Here is a 24376-nt window from a genome sequence, read left to right on the forward strand (position 1 = left end):
CCAACATATGTGCAGTGTTTTATTTTAGCATATTGAGATTTTTATTCCCTAGGTTTGCTGTTCCAAATCTATAGCTATCATAAAATTGACATACATAATTTATTTAGATACTCAGCCAACATATGTGCAGTGTTTTATTTTAGCATATTGAGATTTTCATTTCCTAGGTTTGCTGTTCCAAATCTATAGCTATCATAAAATTGACATACATAATTTATTTAGATACTCAGCCAACATATGTGCAGTGTTTTATTTTAGCATATTGAGATTTTCATTTCCTAGGTTTGCTGTTCCAAATCTATAGCTATCATAAAATTGACATACATAATTTATTTAGATACTCTGCCAACATACATGTATGAGCAGTGTTTTATTTCACCATGTTGAGATTTTTGTTCCATACTTTTGCTGTTCCAAATCTACATACATGTTATAAAATTGATATACATAATAATATAAAAATACACAAAATGAAATACATTATTTAAGGAAGAGTGGTTAACACAGTAGTATTTATACATTTATAAAACAACCATTGCGAGAAATGAATAATGCCATGGCAACATTTTCCACTGAGCTGCATTTTGTCTACAGATATCTACATGTATTATTAAACAAGTCTGGTGAAATAACTGACACGAATATTATAAAATCATCATATTATTATTATTATTATTATTATATGTACAATGTACATTTTGTATGGTGTAGGTCGATGACCTGTTCATAGTTAATACATTATGAAGTACATTATGAAGAAGATTTGTTAACCTAGTATTATGAAAACAACCAGTCAAGAAATGTTCAGTGTTTGAATATTTTTCACTACATTTTGTCTTCTGGGTACCACGTACTATTAGCAAGTTGTGTGAAATGACTCACATGTATGAAATAGTGCCAGCAGATGACAGAACGTGTAACCTTGAATAACAAAGTGCTCTGTCTTAAAATAACATGTGCTATTGTAGACTGTCTTGCTGTTCTGGCAGACTACATTTGTAAACTCATTACAAGGTCAGCAAGTTATCTTTATTGCAGTTACTTTGACATGGAAAGTGCATCAGTTCAAGATATGCGATAAATGGTTTGATACATACATAGTGGGAAAACTCAGATAAGGAAGTAGACACGTACCCTATGTACATGTATGTTGCATAAAGAAATCATCAGATTCAAACCCAATGGATAACTTCTAGTTCTAGGCTACTTAAGTTATGTAGAAAAGAGATGAAATGGCCTGGTTCACAGATGAAACTATTACACTTATTACATTCTCGAATGCTAGAGCACATACATGTATTTCTGCTAAAGCAACGAAAGATACAGGTATGTTTTAATCGGTGACGTAAAGATGTCATACCCTTAAAGACGCCTGTGGTTTGCAACATGACTCATTACTATTTACAAGTTGACCCAATGTAGATAAACAGAGACGCATGTTTGCTTGACTTTTCTTCATTCAGAATCAGACACACTGACTGGACAGGTTTTAGCAGTGTCCAGCCAATGCTATCATGTACGTTCCTACAGTATGTTGTTCAAGACATGTTTATAAGTACAATCTATGTATTAAGTATTCATCTTGTACTCAGTTGCAAAACCTTTGTGTGACAAAAATGGACTAGTTAGTAGTTACCACAAAACTGACAATGTATTGTCAGTTTTATTTTGTACCAAATGTAGTTGAACCAAGAACTTATATAATCGTGATGTCTCAAACTGAATTATATTTTTGTTTGGATCGTAAGAATTGTGAATTCTCCAAAAGCTGATAGGATATTGCTTGTAAATTTGTACCTTTGTGGACAGCTTAATTTTTAACAAACCTGAATTGTGAATTCTCCAAAAGCTGATAGGATATTGCTTGTAAATTTGTACCTGTGTGGACAGCTTAATTTTGAACAAACCTGGATCAGTTCTAATAATAGTCACAGACAGTGTTAACATAGGCTGAAACGCAATGTACAATGTATATGTATACCCCATGTGTTTTCTTAACCTACATGTATATGCATATATGTAGCTGTTGATTCACTTTAAACTAATGTAATCACTCACAACCCCACTATGTGAAAGAGCACATTGTATTAAGCAAATGGAATACCTGGATCTTTCAGGCTAGTCGTGTGACATAACCCCTCCCCTCCCCTCCGCCTCCACTTCCACCCCTCACCCTCACTCAAATCCAGAACAAGGACGCACACGGATACAGAGAATCTGTTTGAAGCACTTTGTTATTGTTGTGGAAGTAGCTCCTAAAATTCACTTTCTGTGTTGATATTATAAAAAATAGTTGCTTTGTCTGGCTGCCAGTATATTTAATTCAATGATTGATTTAATTTATAGGACAGTGCCCTTTATTCCTGTTATTTTAACAACTCGTTTAATTACAAAGTTTGTCAACAGGAACCATTATCATTGTCCAATGTTATTGTTTGCAGGTCGTTGACCCAAGTTGTCAAAATGATCAATGTTTGCCCCTCGCCTGCTTATTGTGTTTGGCGGACACTAACCCCTTTCGCTTGTGCAGATTTCCTTCCGATTACATGCCAGAAATAACGATTCTGTATTTCTGCTGGTACACCAGGCTTTCTTGGTTTTTTATTGTGACATCTCTATATACGTTCCAATGACACATGCCTTAAGAATGACAATGCCACAAACAAATGAACATCTGGCTCATTTGCATAATTCGTAATGATGACACTACAAGGTTTTGCACTGTGGCAGAAATTTATTAGAATGACTCAAATAGTTTTATTTTTACTCCACCCTGTTTTTTTTTTTTTTTTTACCTGGTGACCTAATTCAAGCTGTGCACCCCATGTCTTTGAAATGGTGTTACCTTTTATTCAGATAATAAAAGAAGGAACCATTTGTAACTAAACAGAGGGGATAAAGAGATTACAAGTGATGGGTCAAGGTTGAACCATTCAAGTGTGTGCTTTCCGAAAAAGCTAGAAATTTCAAAAAAAAAATATTGGTATTCCTTTTTTTTAAAAATTGGAAATTTACCTATTTCCAAAGTTTAAGTTTGAATTTGAAAACTACTTATAGTAATAATAGTATATAAAACAGTTTGAAGTTTGTTTCTGTTTAATTTCTGTGTTGTTAACTCAAAAAGATGACAATGAAAAAATGACGATGAATGCAGGCAAAATTATGAAAATACAACCGTACCTCAATTTTTTTTCAGTGAAAATTAAAACCACTGAAATATCACATATACATGTACAATGTATCAGTGGTGTTGTTTTTCAGAAAGTTTAAGGATATTATGAGATTAGGAGGTAAATATTTGGGTGATAAAAAACGCTTGTGTAGCAGAGTTACTTTTGTACATGTATTTAAGAAGTTGGTTTTGAACAATGGATAAGCCTATCAAATCCCTTATACATGTATGGAGTTAATTCATGTGAGAATGTGGGAATCAAACATTGGTCTTAAAAATTTAAGAACTGTGGTATTGAAATGAATAGGAAGAAATCTATGGCAAGAAATACATTATACAATTTAGTTTGTATTGTCGTCAGTCAAATATGAATATTATTAGAGTGACTGTTGATTTTGCATACCCTCCTACTCGCACGTACCTGGATAAAAAAGATTAATTATTAACCAATATTTATTTTAGTAGCATTTTAAATGTAGTCATCACTATATTTGATTTATTACGTATACAATGTACATGTATGTTCTATCTCCCCGTGTGAAAGCATTGATGTGAAACAGTCAAACAGTTCAAATCATACATTGTACAAGGGAAAACTTGGATATATTTATACATTGTTGTACATATATTCATGTGAATGGATATTCACCATTGTAATACACACAGTAGGCTTTAGATACAAAATGTAGGTTGGTTTCACTTCAGAGGAAAAGGTCATTCAGTTAGGCCTAAAAAAATTGTTTGGTTTCGGTTACCCGACCCCCACCTAGTTTTTCACTGCCGACCCTAAACTTGTTTATGTATTCAAGGAAAATAAAACAAAATTGTAAATAGTATGAAGTCTCGCAAGAAATAATGGCTGCGGAAACTGACATCAACTGAAAAAGACAATATAAAACTATTCTTCCCATCTGTAATGGCTGTACATCTGATGAGAAGAAACCAATAACATAGACCATATGGAAAACAACGGAAAACATAACTACCTGAACTAGACACTCGCATATAAAAAAATAAATAAAAGAAAAATCTATTTACCCTAACTATTCTAAAATGTGCGTAATTGGAAATACACAATTTCTTTTTTTGACCTATTACGATTAGGCAAGCTACAAAAATGTATAATGTACACCATACAATGTACAAGTATGATTTAAATATATATATATATATATATATATATATATATATATATATATATATATATATATATATATATATATATATATATATATATATATATATATATATATATATATATATATATATATATATATATCTCCCTATTTACATGTAGTTATGTATATACATACAGAATTTGTTTGTAATAATTGTATACTTTCAGTGGAAAACTCATCATAGACACGCGCTTCAGTTTGAACAAAAAAAACCTATTTAATATTTTGATTCATATGTTATTTAAAAAGCGGGAATTCCATGAGATAGTTATATAGCATATTTTCCTGGAACAAATATATTTTAGTGAGATTTCATCATTTTCTACGTACCAGCAGATTGAGTGAAAACGTTGATTTTCGTAAAATTTGTCACTGATTGAGTATCATGACCAAATATGGCAGTGTATGTTAATCGTTTCATGACTGATACAATGTCATAAAATAAACAAACTATTTTTTGAAAAAAATGATCAATTTTACTATTTATTTGAAATTTCCGGAATAAAACATGATGTTGCAATTTCTAAATAATTATGGAATAGTCCACAACCAAATATGGAAACTGTCATACCTTGATTTGATAATGGTACAGTCCAATTACCATATATAGAAAGTAGAGTCATGCGTTATGTTTTGATTGATGGCAGGTTTCCAGTGAATTTCCTGGTTAACGAATAGGATACAATAGAGTGAACTAAGGTGAACTGATTCATGAATAATTAATGATCATCTCATTAATATTCGTGAATGAGACTAGGTGCATTGTTCATGTATGGGTTTAGAGAACACGTTCACACAGTCACCTTGCGTGAGAATCACACAATGAGAACATCGCACACCCTCGACTCATCTCCCAGGAATGTCGTATCACTCATCCAATCATCATCATAAAAACAAGATTTTTGAAACACACAATTCATTTAGTGACAGCAGTGCGTCGGAGAAACGTCGGTGATCAGTAGACTGAGTTGATCCAAGCAATTCGATTTATAATATGGGCTTGTTACAAAGAAGTCTGAGCAGACCAACTGAGATACATTTTACAAGGTTGGAAAATAATTTTTATTTTGTTTTTTAAAACATTTTTTTTCAACATTGTACACATTTAACAAAATCTTCGTAAGATTTCTTTGGTACAAAATTTCCACTAGTAAAATCGAATGAGAAATGAGAAAAATGAAATCAAAAGTTTATTTTTTCTAGAAAAATGGGACTTAGTTTATGAATACGTGTACATTTTTTTTTCAACATTGTACACATTTAACAAAATCTTCGTAAGATTTCTTTGGTACAAAATTTTCACTTAGTAAAGTGGAATGAGAAATGACAAATATGAAATCGAAAGTTTATTTTTTCTAGAAAAATGGGACTTAGTGTATGGATACTGCAAAATACATGTATGTGGTCAGTATTTCATAAATTTGTATATTTTTCTGTATCTACATGTATATGTTATCTTACTTTAAAGGTACATGGTTTAAGCGAGACCTAAAGCCAACAGCGCACAAAATGTAATTATGTATAAATACACATTGAAACTTTCAAACGAGCAAATTTGAGTTGATTTACACAGAAAAATTTACAGTTGCTTGCTTAACATTTTACTGACAGTCGAGGAACTCTAGTTCTGAAAATTCAAAATTTGTCAATTTGCTAAATTTACTTTTTCTGCTTATTTTGTGTACGCTACATGATTGAAATATTTCAGCCTACCTAAAAACAAGTAGGCAGTACTTGAACCTTTTTACTTGCCATTGTAATATGCAGTCTCTTAGGTGGCTAAATAGTGTATCTTACACATTGTCAATGTCAACATACCCATACAAAGAAATGTCTACACTGTACATACATTTGTACACACACTCCTGTTATGTCATTCAGCTGACGGCTAAAATCCTGACAAATAAGAACGGTCGTACAAACAAAACGGCCATAAGAATTAAGTTCGAATATAACATGCATACAGTGCATATATCCCATAATTTTTTTTGTCAAACAGACTGTTAGTAAAAATTTTAGGATATACAAATATAAACAACATCATCCGACCCCTACTGCATGTACTGATATACCAGACACACACACACACATCGTCCTTGGAACAAACAAGCTATTGAAAGTTATTGTATTGCAGGCTCAGATTTTGACACATACAATTAGTGTATTGATTCAAAGGTACAAAGTGCGCATACAAATGTACAGTGCCTGTTTGTCGGCAGGAATGTGGTGTTGTTTATATGTGTATTGATTGGTCTGTGGGAAGCCTGTTCAGTGATCCCTCAACGTTTTACCTGTCATATTGTCACACCAGATTGCCAAATCTCTGAGTCTGAGATAAATTTTTCTAAAAATTGTTGTTTTCACATCAAGTGGTAACTGTGTATTCCTGATATGATATCTGTCTTGAAATGCTTGGCGGTAAAATCAGAATACAAATCTAACGTGAGTAATTAAGACTTGAAAGTATACTCTGAAGGAAACGGACTAAAAATCAACCCATTGGCCTTTAAACACAAATAAAACAATAAAAATCTGACGTTAGCTTTTATCATGTGAAGGTGTACTTCTTGACAGTAAACTCTAAAATTAAATAAAAATCTAACATCAGCTTTAACATATGAAAGTATACTCTGAAGGAAATGTAATAAAATCTAACATTGGCCTTTAAACGCTTGACAGTAACTACACTCTAAAATTGAATAAAAATCTAACATTGGCCTTTAAACGCTTGACAGTCAACTTTTAAAAGAAAACAATAAAAATCTGACTTCGGCATTTCTTCCTTGAAGGAAGCGCACTATAAACAGAGTCTGTACTTGCCCTCATTATCAAAACACTATTTCATCGCAAGGTCAATGTCCTCTAGTACATTAACCTTTATTTGACTATCTCAGTGATAATTATCGGATGTTAAAAAAATAAACTTTAATGAAGTCCAGATGTTACAATGTTGTCCTAACCGTTAGTGTTGACATCAGTAATATTCAGAAAAAAAAAATCCATACTTTGGCCTCGTACTCGGGATGGTTGGAGTACGTGTGTACATTTGTATCTACCTCAAGGTTACCTATTGTGCGTTTTCACTTTCTCTTTCATTAAGGCTGGTACGCTTGATTAAAAAATATCATCAAACGACCTTCTAAATTACCTTGTTGATCCATTTCAAGGCGATTTGTGAAATGTACACATATCATGTTACATTGCACGCATGAAATGATCAAAATATGACATATTAAAACAAGCTTGTCAGTCAGTCAGTCAACCAGTATGTTGACAGTGTGGTTATGTGATAGCCGTGCCCTGTTTATACCTTTAGGTGCATGTAGGTGTCTCACCCCAGACATTGTTGGCTCAGATCTCAGGTAGGACTGTTATAAGTGTAGTGTACGTGTATGTGTTTGCAAACATTTGGAATGTAATGTTGTGGAAACTGTGGAATCATGCACGCTTGACATATTACAGCTAAAATGATGTTGGTTTGGCGCTTCACTCATGGGACATTACATTTTTTTACTCAAATCTAGACAGGTATTTCAACTCTAGACTAACATTATATAACAATAATAGACACACTTAACACAGCAGGATCCTTTGCCCAATCACATTGAACACTGATAAGCATTGCTATTCTTTCACAGTGCAGTAAAACCAGGTTTCTAATGAAAACATTATACATGGAATTGATGATTTTAATGGCTTCAATTGTTTATTTTCTATATAAACTGATAATCAGTATATCAGCTTCACTACTTCAACATCCCACTGTGCCCAGCACCTACTTAATTGCTTTTTTTGTATTTGAAGTTGTCCAAGTGTGTTTAAAAAATGTCATGTCACATGAATGAAACACCTAACCAACATCATTTTAGCTGTATATAGAAGCAGTTGAGGTTTGCTTTGGAAGGATTTTAGGATAACTATCATGTCAGGATTAGTATGCATGCATTGAACAATTAAACACAACAGTATTATAGAAAATTTTCAATCTGCACTTACGGATGTGATCGCATTTTGTGCCTGACATTGAATAATGTGAATTTTGTATAACCTACATAAATTGTATGTATCACAGGTTGAGATGGTATTGTAGCGTTCATGTTAATTTTGGTTATCTAGCATTTTTCTTGAGGTTATTACCTTTGTACGAGGGGGAGGGACTCTTGTAAGCATTCATTCATTCTTTCATATAAATGTACCCTAAAAAATTATATAAACAGACTGGAAGGAAACCAGATTTTGAACTCGCAGTTATTTTTTTGACAATTTTCCAAAATGTACCTCTAATTTCTAAATATCCTTATTAAGTGAAAGAAGCATGATGATGTTCGGTACTGTTTATCAGATGCAAAGATGAGTGTCTTAAGGGGCAATTTCTCTAAACTATAAATGAACCACGACAGGAAATAAAAGTGACATGAGGGGGCTTTATTAGAATGTAAATTATAGACAAGATTGTAGAAACACTTTTAAGGCCCCTTGGAAAATACCAAAGATGATCATAAATATTCTACGAAGAAAAATATGACTTGCATATAAAGTTCTTAGAAATACGTAATTATGATCAAATAAAATAAAAAATATTTGTGCCAAACCCATTGAAAAAATGTAAACTCACACTGTCTTCTTAGAAGTGACTTGGCATATGTACAATGTAGTAACACATACAAGTATAGTGTATTAAATTACATGTATCTATAGCACATGTTTAGCTTCTAGGTGTGATACAACCATAGTACATACATGTTATACATGTATTTGATGATGTTTGAGAAATTTGTTGAATTTTAAAATTTTCTTGAAAAATTGGTGCGAAACTGTAGTCAACTATTCAAACCGTTTTATGTAACAGTATACAATGTATGTACATGTAGTTGAAGCTTCAAACTGCGTTTCTATTGAATTACTAACTACATGTTTAAGTACTAATATTTGATACATGTATGAAATTGACTACATTGCGTTTTCCCACTGTACATTATTTTTATGTATTTAAGTAAATGAGTTTCATTTTGTTCTCTTAAAAACTGTCGATATTTGAATGTTTTTAAAAAAAAATTCATTTATTGATTTATTGCAATGTATTTTAAATGACAAACTTTCATTAGATTTTTAAAAAAAATTGCTTTTTTTAAATTTATTTTTTATTTACATGTACTCTATATATATTTACATGTAAGTGGCGTGATTTTATTAGATTTAAAAAAATTATTTTGTTTTATTTCCATAATAAGTATACACAGTTCATATTTTATTTAAGATTTAATTACTAGTATTATTCCTTCCTGCAGGTAATTTATCTTTTCAAGACGTGAATCTCATTAAATTATTTTATTTTCAAAATGTTTAATCACAATGAGTGACCCAAATAAAAGTTTGATGAACTCGGATCCTTCACCTATTTAGAAGTACCGGTAATATTGCATTGCCCTCAACAAAATTCCGATTGCCGTATTCTTTTCTTTTCAAATTGATGTGAAATGTACCATGTGAAATTTGCATTCCGTTTTCATCTCCCAATTGGAATGAGTCACTGCCATTAAGTAATTCAATTCTTGTTCCTTACAGGCAGGACCCATCAGAGGTCGTTGACCCCAAAGGAGTCGTCATGGCAACTACTCCCATCCTTTCCAGTGATGTAGTAGAGGAGTTTCATCCATGTGATAAACCATGGGAACTGAAACGAGAATGCACAGTGCCAGAAGTTAGGAAAGATGCTGAGAAAGTCTTGGATATTTTTATCAAGCGGAGTCTGAGCATGAACGATGCGTCTCCAAAGAGACGATATATGATCAAAGTCAGACGTCAACAGGGGAGAGGAAGAACTATTTCAAAATATTCAGATATAGCAGAAGAAACTGCCAAATTTTCACCCACAGGACGCGCAAGTTTTAGAAACGCAGTCCAGAATTCATGTATTGATAGCATTGAAGCTGATGGCTTTAGCGCCAGTGATGAGGAAGGTGACCCAAAATCAAATTCAGCACCCGCTAGTCTACGTTATAGAGTACAGTTGAAACCAACAGAGGAAACATTGAAAAAAATTGAACGAATTCAGGCACGACAAGACAGAAGTGAGCCCTCACAGTCCAAAACAAGCAAGAAAAAGAAACATTCATTTTCATCGTTAGCAAGGTCAATACAAACTTTTTTGAAGTCGCCATCTATTCACAAGAAAAAACATGACTTTACAGAGGAGGAAAAAAAGGAGAAAGAAAGGGAAAAAGAGCACAAGAAATCTAGTTTGAGGACCAGTTTTAGAAAAAAGTTTACTAAGAAACGCAAATCATCAAAAAAACTTGATGACGGGTCACAAGAAAGTATCCTAACTCCAAGTTCTGCCACTTCAGGTATGTATGTTTATTTGTTAATTATTTCCTCTTAACTCCTCTAAGTGGGTTTCGTCTAAACGCAATTTGTTTATCGAGCTTGTGTAACATTATGCGATCGTCCCTAAGGCAAGGATATCTTTGAAAACTTGTTTACAAATTTACGCACATAATGGTGATTTTGGATTGAATCCACTCTCTTAGAAAAAAATAGGCTGCTGTATAAATATGGATTACTTTATGTACAGTTGTGTGATTGGACCTCGGATTAACTTGATTTTCAAAAACAATGACTCAACTGTGTACATGTACATGTAGAAAACCTAAATTGCAGTGCTATCTGATAGTACCATTTACAAATATACATGTACATGTCGTTCAGCTTAGTTGTGATGTAGATAGAGGAATCAAATTAAAGCTATGAGTCATTCTTAATTGATTGGAGAGACCATTCTGTATAATTGCAATACACAAGACAAATGCAATATAGAATGTAGGTCAAATTGTGCATTCTGTAGAAGAGTCAAATAAAGTTCATTCCACATTTCTCTGTTAACCGCACCATCTAGGGACAGTGAAACTTGATGCAGTATGCCAGAATATGGCACCCCTTAGAGACAGACAAACAGGATTCAATATGCGAAAGAAGAGCGCCCTCCAGACATATTCAAACATAGCGTTCCCAAAGGAGAGTCAGATATGTCGTACACCGTAAAATCTGGAGTTAAAGTGATCAGGAATAGAATATTTAAATGCAAAAGTTACTTTATATTCTTCAGATACAGCTATCACCACTTCAGATGTTTGATTCTTCCTGTATACATGTAGAAAGTCTGTAATTTTATCCCAAGAATCAGAGTACGATACATTCAGATACAGTATAGCCTAAAGGACTCGGAGCAACCTATTCTCTGATCACACAAATTGGATATAGCTTGTTAAAAATAGTAAAAAATTTTTACCTTTTTGAGCGTAAAAAAATGTTAACGAAGGACAGCCTTCTGTGTATAAAGTAAAACCAAACTGACAACAGTGTATGACAGGATGTATGCAATGTAAGCATGTCGCTATATTGCAAAATATGCATTTCTCAAAATCTAATATATATTTCTAACTTTCATTCTTTCTCTTTAACTCAACAGGTGGTATTACTCCATCATCTCTCTCATCAAATGATATTCTAGAAACAGACAACCACTCAAGGCGGTCGAAAAATTACAAGAAATACCAAGGTTATGGCGATGCTGAAACGCCAGACAGTATTTCAGGCATTCCGATTACGATACCGAATGGGGAGGTCATATACGGAGGTCCGACTCCCGATAACAGCCATGCAGACCTATGTGTTGATTTGCATACGTCTGAAGACAGGGGTGCTAGAGTTGTCATCATTCCAACTCGCGACTTGAGTCGGAATCACCGCCATGAGGCATATCGCACGCAGAAAGACAATAAACGTGAATCTAAGGAAAGCGAAAAGATGAAAGATGAACCAGATTACGGAGAAGAGTTTCCAATGATTTATAATGGAAGAGGAAGTGGTAGTGATGAACCTGACGGACTCGCTGGAAGTAAATTTAGTGACTCTGGTGCCACAGTACATGGACCCACACGACCAAGGTCGTTGAACCTTCAAAATGCAATTACTGTGGATCCAGTAGGATTGAACGGTAAGTAGACACTGAAGTGATTTACATGTAGTTGTAAACATCAACATCAACACACTTTAAGAATAATACATTTGTATAGTATACAGCACTTCACTTCAGTAATGTACAAAATCACCACTTCTCTCGTACAGAAGTTACAAATTCTCAATCACTACAAGTGCAAAATTTTTAGGATCATTTTTTTCTAACTTGTGCAACCTCTTTTGGTGTAGGCACCACTTCTCATACAAAGATATACATAATACTTCAGCTGTTAACTTCAGCATTGGTGCATTGGTCTAAACTTGCATTACTGCCCTAACCACAAATGTTATGCTCTAATGCAGGCGTTGCCACTCTGCGCTATTTCTTAGCAAAGACATTACTGCGCTTAACATAGCCATTTGTAATCTTAGTATTGGTGGTAATAGTCTTAACACATGCGCTGCTATACATGACTTCTCAGCGATGTTACTTCTTTTACCACATGCATTGCTATTCTTAACACGGCTGTGAGTCTCACAAAGGCGTTTATGCTCTTAACACAGGCGTTGTTGCTCTACATGACTTCTCAGCGAATATTACTTCTGTTAACACATGCATTGCTGTTCTTAACATGGGCATTGCTATTCTGATGAATGCATTACTGCGCTTAGCACCGGCGTCTCGTAAATACATGCAAGCGTTACTGCTCTTAATGCAAGCGTTACTGCATGTTCATAACAGACGTTACATCTGTGAGCTCTTAACATATGCACTGCTTCTCTAAACACATTGCATCACTTCTATCAACACACAGGCATCACTGAAGCGCTAGAGTTGGGGTTTAACAGAGATCTTCGTATACGCCATGTATCAACAGGTGATGGTCAGGCAGTCGTAACTCGTATCCCAGCAGGTGCATTACCGAGTGATGTTGTTATCGATGGGGGCAGCGAAGGAGGTGAGTAACTTAATCTTTCCAGAGATGTTACACATGTCTTTCAACAGGTTAGGGATTTATTTTAGAATATCACACAGGAAGAAATATGTCATGGTGTCTTGTTGAACTAAGTACTTGCAGTACATGTAACAATTCAGGAGACATCATTTAGCGGTGAAAATGTATGCTAAAACTTACATTTTTCTCATGCGACAAATGACTGAAATTGACCAAGCTGATAACACACACTCTCTTTTCCTCTTTCAAAGACAAAATGAAAATACACTCTTCAGACATAAAACCAACAAACATGCAAGATGGGCATGAAGAAAGAAAAGTTCATTCATATACAGCGCCCTCTAACATGGACGACTTGTATACTTTTGTCTTTACTAACAATGCGTGTCCTCTCTTCTCTTCTTTCTGTGCTTCTAATTACGTGGATTTAATCAGTTGATTCTAATCGGTATTATTACATAATTGAAGGTTTAAAACCTGGGCTTATACTGATCCCAGCCGAAGGTGAGAAATTGTCACCAAAAAAAAAAGATTTTTAATATGTTTCATAATTTTTTGAAAAATCATTGATGTTGTACTCTGTTATTTTTTTGGCATGTATTTCGATATTTTGCAACTTGTGTAGTTCACAGTGATGTAATAATGTTTGATGTGGTCAAATACTTGTGTTAAATATTTTGTGTTATTAGTGTTGAGAATCTGTCTACTGTTTTCTGTTTTCTTTCTTATAATTACCTTGGATCCCTGTTTGTTTAATTAATTCACAACATCAGTTGCATACCTGTTCCAAATAGTTTTTTTGTATTTTGTGTACATGTTGGTGTTTTTGTAAAGGGTTGTATTAAAGTGGCCATATGGATGAGGATTGGGTATTTATTTTGGATTTTTAATTTATTAAACAATTCTATCATGGCTTCCTCCTTGAAAAATCAATGTGAAACAACATTGACAAAGTCTGTGTTTGTAAATCAATACATTTCAAAAAAGCTAAAAAAAAGTGTGTAAAAAGTTTGTTATTGTATGTACAATAACAAATATTTTACATGTTTATTTTCTGCAATTTATGAAGTTACAAACAATGACTTTGTATATGTTATTTCACATTGATTTTTCAAGTAGGAAGCCATGATAAAATTGTTTTATAAATTAAAAATCCAAAATAAATACCCAATCCCCATCCATATGGCCACTTTAAAGAAGGCAAAAGCTGTCTTGAGTTCCCCATGTATTTTACCATGAGATCCCAATGAAAATATCAATTTACATACTGGCCTTAAGAAAAATACTGTCGGTGATTTTTGCTAAGCTTTGTTTGAGAACCCAATGTAATTCTATTTTTACCATGCCACTGGGTATAAGTTTGTACACAAAAAGTTACAATTTGAGAAAAACAGGATCAGGAGGTATAACATGTAAGAGATGTGGTAAAATTACATCGATAGCACTCATGTACCAGTGCTTTTGTTAATACCAGTATGTAGGTAAAACAATATTACCCACCCCCCACCCCCCCATCTAGAAAAAATCACAAAAAAATTTGTCATCATTTTCACTTTAACCACACCTCCTGTAATCAGGGTCCACGACCCAAGCAGAAACACTGCATGCATAAGTGGAAATAGTTTTTTTACTCACGTTAATGTTCTAGCTTTATTCGTTTTGATGAAACAATCTCTGAACAATATATAATGTATTTATTAACAGACATCAGCAGTGAAGAAGAATATAAACCATTCACAGAGAGAACTGCAGCGGAAAAAGATCAACTTTATGAAAAGATTGCGAAAACATTGGCACGGATCGGTGACACAATCGCTGTTGATCATGAACTTGGTGAATCAACAGATTTGATTGGTGCTGTTGGTGGTGGAGGGATGTCACCAGACAAGAAAGGTAAGAATTTTAAATCCATTTATACCTATAAAAACAATGGTTTCTGCTAAGCTGAATAGATGGGTTGTACTATTATTGATTTACGGGGACACTCAACAAGCATAACTGTTCTCAAAATATCAATGTGAAAATGGTAGGACCTGAGATAATCACATATATGTTAGGGGGTCTAATGCAAAACTTAAACCTAAGCGTAACTCCCTAGCTTTGTATAAATGTGTATCTGCTGTACACTCAGTCCACTCTTCTACATTCTTATCTGTCTTAGGGAGTCATACACTTCCATCTCAAACCACTTTAACTCCCTAGCTTTGTATAAATGTATCTATTTTACACTCAGTCCACTGTTCTACATTCTTATCTGTCTTAGAGAGTCACACTCTTCCATCTCAAACCATTCTAACTCCCTAGCTTTGTATAAATGTGTATCTATTTTACAATCAGTCCACTGTTCTGCACTCAGTATCAACATTATGTAACCCACATTTTGATATAACTGTGATATTTTGTTATAACATGTTTCTCTCTTTTCTCTTTTTTTAAAAGAAATTGAAAAAGAAGAAGAGGAAATAAGAAAAGTTGAGGAAAATTTCACAGAGACGGATGCCCGCAACCTTGGAATTAGACTACGAGAACATGGCGACAGACGGTCAAGTTCAGAAATTGTAAGTTTTAAATTTTACTTAATATAAATAAGTATTACAAGATTCCTCAATTCCAGTTTTTAAAAAAATTTCCAGTTAAAAATAAATAAATAAAGAGTTTCTTTCTCCAGTGAACATTGCTTTGTATTACAGTATATCCTAATCTACTGAAAAGTAAGCAATATTGGGTGTCCTGATACATGGGTCTAAAATCAGTTTTTTGAGAACAGAAATGGCAAAATATTACTCTGTAGATCTAAGTAGACTGAAATCCTTACTTTACAACAAGCGAAGATTATTTGTTTTTCACAAATGTAACTTTTCTGGGAGAGCTCCCAGTATGCTGTATTCTAGTTACTGAGGTTTTACATGTAAGGATCGGATCGTAAGAGGGCACCCCCAGATTGGCAAAGTGAGGGCTAGAATTTCGTCATGGCTGCTGAACGTATAGCAATACATAAATCCGAACAAAATGTGCATTAAAGAAATCTGTGTGTTCTGAAAAGAGTATTATGGTAGTGGTTAGGTGTGTTTTGATTACTGGCAGTCACTAATATAATAGTGAGAACAACATAGACAATTGTACATGTCTGCTGTCTGTAACCTACAATACTCAACTACATTTGTATTGTGGCTTACATGTCTGGCCTCAAAATAACTTATGAACAGCACTCCTAGTGGCCAAAGTATGAAATCTTTTATGTCTCGATCATCACAATATGGCATATTCCAGAGTCTTTTACGAACAGCACTCCTAGTGGCCAAAGTAGGAAATCTTTTATGTCTCTGATCATCACAATATGGCATATGCCAGAGTCTTTTACGAACAGCACTCCTAGTGGCCAATGTATGAAATCTTTTATATCACTAATCACAATATGACGTATTCCAGTCTCTTAAAGATTGTGAAATACAACATTTTCATATATTTTAATATCTTCTTCTACTTGTCACTTTCAGCTTCAAATTCCACTCAACGTGCTGATTTCACTTGCAAAGAATACGACATATGATTCATTCAAGGGCGTCGCCCAAACCATGATTGGTGAGGACACCAGTGTGAGGGAGTTGGCATTGGTGTTTAAACTGACGAAAGATGTGCTCAAAGTGGCGGGTAAAACGCCGGCTGTCGTCAGAAAAGTTAGAGACAATGCCTTGACGTTTCTCAATGATAGGTTTGCAGAATGGATTAGCCAACAAGGTGGCTGGGTAAGTGTGATGCAGCGACTTTCGTTTAAAAACCCAGACACTAGCAGTAATGTGTGTGTGTCTGTGTCTGTATGTACATGTGTGTATATGCATGTGAGTGCGCGTGTGTGTGTGTGTGTGTGTGTGTGTGTGTGTGTGTGTGTGTGTCTGTATCTACATGTGTGTATATGCATGTGAGTGCATGTATGTACGTGTGTGTGTGTGTGTGTGTGTGTTGTGTACATGTATGTTACATATGTTGTACATGTATGTTACATATGTATGTATGCATGTGTGTATGGGTATGTATGTATGTATGTATGTATGTATGTATGTATGTATGTATGTATGTATGTATGTATGTATGTCTATGTATGTATGTCTGTCTGTCTGTCTCTGTCTGTCTGTCTGCATGCATGCATGCATGTATGTATGGATGTATGTATGTATGTATGTATGTATGTATGTATTTATTTATTTCATGTAAAACTTACTACTGTTTCTGTATGTTTCACTTTCAGGGCTCTGTTGTAGATGTAGATGTGTTGAAGAGCAGCTCAGAAGAAGAATCCGAAGTGGACTGAACCTGACCTTTGACTCTCAAGTCAATCTTTCTGAGTGCGAGAATCAAAGGAAACTTAGTCTTTCATTTTCACAAGAGACCATCCATGAGATGACATCATTCTCACATCCACGGCTGAAGTAATGAACAATTCCAACGTGTGTTTGTTTTTGTGAAAAATGAGTCCAGTTTCAATATTTTTGCATCTGTTTTTTCAATTGGCCCTAGTTAATTGGAACATTACAAAGATGATTACCCAGTAATTAAGAATTACTTAAATATGTTTATATGCAGAAAGTGTCAACAAGTCCATCAGATGGGATTCCTTTTTGATATGCCAAGCCCTTAACTTAGGATTACATTTTTGAACCATGAGATGCTATTTGTGAGTGTATACATCTTCATCGCGGTGACACAAGCGACATTGTCTTTTTATGCATCTAATGTGTCAGATATGATGAAGCGTGTGGGTTTTTTTTGTATTTTATCACTAAGTGATTAAAAGTATCAGAGAGTGACACAGTTACAATGTACACTTCATGCAAGCCAAGCATAGTTCATGAAATATCAAGAAAATCATAGAAACTTTGAAATTTATAGTGTGGCACAACCAATGCATAATAATTAACCCTTGAAAGCCTGTTATCATATATCTAGGGTGTAATTACATAGAGTTACAGAAACCAAGTCATTAAAGCCTGACACCCTATATATAGGGTGTAATTACATAGAGTTACAGAAACCAAGTCATTAAAGCCTGATACCTTATATATAGGGTGTAATTACATAGAGTTACAGAAACCAAGTCATTAAAGCCTGATACCTTATATATAGGGTGTAATTACATAGAGTTACAGAAACCAAGTCATTAAAGCCTGACACCCTATATATCTAGGGTGTAATTACATAGAGTTACAGAAACCAAGTCATTAAAGCCTGACACCCTATATATCTAGGGTGTAATTACATAGAGTTATAGAAACCAAGTCATTAAAGCCTGATACCCTGTATTTACGGTGTAATTACATAGAGTTACAGAAACCAAGTCATTAAAGCCTGACACCCTATATTTAGGGTGTAATTACATAGAGTTACAAAAACCAAGTCATTAAAGCCTGACACCCTATATTTAGGGTGTAATTACATAGAGTTACAGAAACCAAGTCATTAAAGCCTGATACCCTATATATAGGGTGTAATTACATAGAGTTACAGAAACCAAGTCATTAAAGCCTGATACCCTATATTTAGGGTGTAATTACATAGAGTTACAGAAACCAAGTCATTAAAGCCTGACACCCTATATATAGGGTGGAATTACATAGAGTTACAGAAACCAAGTCATTAAAGCCTGATACCCTATATATAGGGTGTAATTACATAGAGTTACAGAAACCAAGTCATTAAAGCCTGATACCCTATATAGGGTGTAATTACATAGAGTTAGAGAAACCAAGTCATTAAAGCCTGACACCCTATATATAGGGTGTAATTACATAGAGTTAGAGAAACCAAGTCATTAAAGCCTGATACCCTATATATAGGGTGTAATTACATAGAGTTACAGAAACCAAGTCATTAAAGCCTGATACCCTATATATAGGGTGTAATTACATAGAGTTACAGAAACCAAGTCATATCTGGGAGATTTAGATGAGTAGCTAAAAACAACTCCTGTGTTTTTGGTTGTAATAGTATAACTTGGCTTGTGTCTAGTATATTTATTACCTTTCCAGTAAACAGCGCCCCCTCTCACAGGGGAAAATAAACATAAAGTCCCAAGAAAGCTGATTCACTGAATACATTGGCGAATCAAAGTAGAAAAACTTATCAAAAAACATCAAGTCATATGATTTCAGTCAAACGGCAGATAGCGAATACTGCCTCTAGAAGTCAGAATATTCAAATTTCACCTTCAAATAATCTTTTTTTGTCACTAGAGGGCGTTGTACACAGGAAAGGTGTACTTCTTCATTTCTTTAAACACACTAGAGGTGCTATTTATAACATATTTTTCTTAAAATATATTATTTTTGCAAGTGGACATTTATTAACAGGTTACAAACTTAAACTTAATATTGACCTTGCAGTAAAAAAACGCTTGACTTTTCTACATCTTTTGACGAAGTCATCAGTGAACTGATGTAAATTTCTCAAAATGTTTATTTATCAGGTGCAATATACAAATGTGTTGGGTTTCTAATATTTGCTTTAATTTATTTATTGATGGATTGAATTTTTTTGCTGTAATTTTCATTTCAGTGTGTTTCAGATTTAATAAATACTTTTTCAGTTTACATATTGGTTAAGATTTCACGGTGAGTTTGTTGAAAATATATTCAATTTTGATTCTATCACAATTTAATGTAAAATAGTTAGTCTTGTCCAAAATGATTATTAGGAGATGAAGTAAGCAATTCTTGGTACCCGTAATATCATTTTCCCTCATGCTAGAGGGTCAAAATAGAACAAGAAGGGTGACTTATTGTCATTACCTGTAATAGCATTTTACCTCATGCTAGAGGGTCAAAATAGAACAAGAAGGTTGACTTATTCTCAGTACCTGTAATAGCATTTTACCTCATGCTAGAGGGTCAAAATAGAACAAGAAGGGTGACTTATTGTCAGTACCTGTAATAGCATTTTACCTCATGCTATAGGGTCAAATTAGAACAAGAACGTTGACTTATTCTCAGTACCTGTAATAGCATTTTATCTCATGCTAGAGGGTCAAAATAGAACAAGACGCTTGACTTATTCTCAGTACCTGTAATAACATTAAGTATGATTCGTCAAATAGTACAGTCGATTCCCAAACTTGCATTAGAGAGCCATTTTAGTGAACAGACATGTTCACAGCAATATATGCTGCTAGAGGGCGCTTTTCAATATTGCCTGGTGGTCAAATAAAAACCCTCAACATGCAAGAGGTTAACCCAGATGATGTGAACTGCAACCTATTTAATCCAAGGAAATTTCTTCATCAAATTGTACATACAAGCATCCTGTAGACAGTAAAAGTACTTTGTAAATTGGTTTTAATGTCTTCAATTTACTAGTATTTTAACCTCTTTCTTAAAGAAACAGTGTTCTTGTGCCTTTTCCACAAATGTAGACTATACCTTTATGATAGACCTTTTCAATGTAGTGCGCCCTCATGTGACAAAGTGGAGAATACAATATGAGTTATGCTAGCGCCCTACAGAGGAGAAATTGAGAAATGTGTAAAATTGTTAAGTCTTACCTTGATTGAAAGATCCATCGCTGTTTACACTGTTGGCGCTTTGGTTACATAAGCAAAAACCAGCTACAGATCTATCAGTCCATAGTCATGCAGGAATATTAAGTGATAACTCTTGGGGGCGCACATTACATTTGATAGGTCTATTGAATTGTAAACTTTTAAGATTCTGTGCATCATGTAAACATGTAAAGAATTGGCTTTTCTACCTGCTGATATTTGGCAGGTCAAAGGTCGTGAAAATACTTATTGTAAAATTCATATTTGGATGGATGTTACTATTAAATGTGTATTACAACTATATTGTCAGTGTAGATCACAGTTTTAGAGTACTCAAGAATTTTAACACCCAAAAAATATTGTAGGTTAAAGCATGTATCTGCATTAAATGCAGCCAGTTTTATATAGAAGTTAAGTCAACAATATAACCATGGTAACAGGGACAGTTACAGATCACAATAGATTGGACAATTAGTTGTTATGGCAACAGGGTTAAACTACTTTGTGAGTTATTTTGTTAATACTTGTCAAAGTGGTACAAAAATGTTAAAGGTCTCAAAAGAGATGTCGGAAATTTGGAATTCACTTTCAAGAAAGTTTCGACTCTGTGAGTAGAAATTTTTACTAAGTCTCAAAAAGTAGATTTGCCTTACACAAAAGTGTGCTGAGTACTAGTGCCTTGCAGTTATAGTACATACACTGAAATACTACCAAACTAAAGAGAGTATAGCATTTCAAGCAAGTGGTACGATGTCGTTGACATCTTGCGCAATGTTTTTGTCGCAGATAACACAAACAAAATACAGGCAGTAATAGCACACACGCACATGAAATGTTACATTTTATATCACTGTGACCACAAAATAAAGTTTTTTGGTTTGAATCTTCAATGTCTCATCTGACAGTGTTGATTTGTGCTCACATCACAGGGAGATAAAATGTATCATCTTGTATGTGTGTGTGCACTGTGATAGAAATTTTCAAACACCAGCCACTTGTAAACTGTTATCAGATAGAAGCAAATGATAGATGTACCCAGAAATGGTTGTACTTTTTCAGTGGATGTGTATTTCACTGTATAAAAGAGATATCATCATATACCCATTCAGTGGGTGACAGCGCCCTCACATTGATGCAATAATTGCTATATCATGCCCATGCACACTTTGTCCAAATAAGGTCAGTTGCATAAATTACCGAACCATTATTTCTCCAAAATTAGGCTGTGATATTTTTTAATGTATTTTATCAGAGGGTATAGGATAAAACCTTTACAAACCGAATATGGGGTTTTGCGGACTTTAGTAATGCAACTTGCAGGCCCTCTTAAGGTCGGGCCCTAACGCTGTAGAATCTCGACCTGCAAAACCCATATCTGGTCGGTAAGATATTGCCAACCTTTCATTCTAGTCATAGAAAGATTTCATTTAGAAGTATCTCCACTAAACAGAGACCAGTCAACGAGTCAATAAAATTATTATTGAGAGTTTTTGCATTTTCACAAGCCAGAATATATTTTTCTGTGATGCAACGTAAACTAATAGTGTAGGAGGCTGTCATATAAATAACTGTGGTTTACAAAAATGAGTTTTAAAATTTGTGTCCTCGACATTTGATGCCAAACAATACTAGAGATGATAAGATTTTCATTTGTAGTCGTAATATGTTTTATGAATTCATAATTGATCTTACTGTACAGTACTATGGATTTTGGATTAATTGATAAATTCACTGAGTGATTAATGATTGATCAGACAATCGATCAATCAATTGATCAACAATCGATAACCTAGTTTTGATTGGTTGATCAATTAAATGATGAGTAATTGATTAGTCTATTTGATGACAATTAATCAATTGCATGATTGAATGATAATTTGCATTATTATTGAGTGATTGATTATCTGATCAATTTAATGATTGATTGATTTGTCATTCAAATGATATTGATCAATGGAATGAATTCTCATATGATGCATTAATTGATCTACCAAGTGAATGATCGATTGAATAACTGATTGATTGATTGATTGATTGATTGATTGATTGATTGATTGATTGATTGATTGATTTGGAAATTGATGACTGATTGATCAATATATCCTGACCTTTTATAGTTTCATTCGTTACTTGACTTGTCATGTTCATTGATGTCTTTTTCCCAAGTTAGACCTAAAAAAAAATTGTTTGGTTCCGATTACCCGACCCCACCTAGATTTTCGCTGCCAACCCTAAACTATTTTTTACGTATTCGAGAAAAAAATAATAAAATCGCAAAAATTGTGAAGTCGCATGAGAAATATTGGATGTTGATATTGAGATCAACTTAAAAAGACAATATAAAACTGTTCTTCCAATCTGTAATGGCTGTACATCTGATAGGAAGAAATAAACAACACAGAGACCATTTGGAAAACAATGGAAAACCTGAACTAGACACTCACACAGAAAAATAAAATAAAATAAAAAATCTACCTACCCCACCTATTCTAAAATTGAGCATAATCGGAACCACACAATTTTTTTGTATTAGGCCTTGTCAAAATGTACAGAAAATACTTTTTAGTAAGGCTTTCCCTCTCTATCTTCCTGAGTCCATGAAACCAATCCAAGTACAATAACCCACCATGCAAAAGAATAAATGAATAAAAGAATAAATAAATAAAAAATTAACGCACTGTTTTAATATTTTTTAACACATTCCAGAAGATTGGTAAAGGAAAAGAATACATCTGTTTGGCCTATGTTTTATCAATCAAGAGCACAGCAAACTTAGTGAAAGTTTATTGAAAAAAAAATCCCACCCTGCATATTGTTTGTGTGTGGTAGTCTGAACGTGCCCAAATTATATATATTTATCAGTGCTTCCATAGTCTGGATTCCAACTGTGGTCTACTAACCACAGTCTGGTCAAACTCCCTCCATTAGCACAGAAAGTGAACCCCAGCTGCTATAGTGATGTAAACAGTGTATAAGTAGCATCCTTAGCTGACAAATATACCATATTTGGACATTACATAACTGCCCCAATAAACACTAACTTTATGCATGGATGTATCGCCCTAATACATCCATGCTTTATGAGAGGCTGTGTTATTGGTTAGAATTTTGTTTTTAACAAAGACATGATGTTAATGACTGCATCTCAGGACTCTGACCAGACTGTGGTATGTAGACAACAATTGGAATCCAGATTAATGTTTCTACATGTAGGTTCTATTATGTAGCCTTTATGAATGATTCACTTTGTTCAGAAACAGTGGAAAATTGTATAATGTAGTCTAGTTGTAGCCCACAACAAGCACATTCTCTCTCCACCCCCACCCCCATCCCGGGCTATGGCCTAGGAATGACCTGAGTCCATCCTTCTGTGTCTCTGTATATCAGTCCATTGGCAATCCTATTTTGGGGCAGCCACTAAGGTACCCTCCAAGCCAACTTGATGCACCACTGACACACAGCAATTTATTGTGACCCACCAAACATTTTGGTGTTCACCTGTCCCTTACCGTCCTGTGCAGTGACTCACAAGAAAAGACAGCTTTCTTAATATTTGGACCCGTGACAATTAAGCAATAAACCA

General features: G+C 34.2%; 1 protein-coding gene across 6 annotated transcripts in view; it reads left to right on the forward strand.

Annotated features, from left to right (window-relative positions):
- LOC144453011 (uncharacterized) overlaps positions 1 to 23425 on the forward strand; it is a 32822-nt gene extending 9397 nt beyond the window's left edge. For 2 of the 6 annotated variants that reach the window (XM_078144273.1, XM_078144267.1), the window contains exons 3-10: positions 9916 to 10697; positions 11819 to 12346; positions 13125 to 13268; positions 13701 to 13769; positions 14970 to 15158; positions 15705 to 15823; positions 16763 to 17011; positions 17512 to 23425. In XM_078144273.1, the coding sequence (XP_078000399.1) occupies positions 9956 to 10697; positions 11819 to 12346; positions 13125 to 13268; positions 13701 to 13769; positions 14970 to 15158; positions 15705 to 15823; positions 16763 to 17011; positions 17512 to 17574 (2103 nt within the window). In that variant the 5' untranslated portion in view covers positions 9916 to 9955 and the 3' untranslated portion in view covers positions 17575 to 23425. Of the gene's footprint in view, positions 1 to 5197; positions 5398 to 9915; positions 10698 to 11818; positions 12347 to 13124; positions 13269 to 13700; positions 13770 to 14969; positions 15159 to 15704; positions 15824 to 16762; positions 17012 to 17511 lie in introns of those variants that run through there. The other 4 variants (XM_078144268.1, XM_078144269.1, XM_078144270.1 and 1 more) reach the window with 4 other exon arrangements.
- The last annotated feature ends 951 nt before the right edge of the window (positions 23426 to 24376 follow it).

The sequence above is a fragment of the Glandiceps talaboti genome, chromosome 23 (assembly GCF_964340395.1).
Source record: "Glandiceps talaboti chromosome 23, keGlaTala1.1, whole genome shotgun sequence".
Classification (NCBI taxonomy): domain Eukaryota; kingdom Metazoa; phylum Hemichordata; class Enteropneusta; family Spengelidae; genus Glandiceps; species Glandiceps talaboti.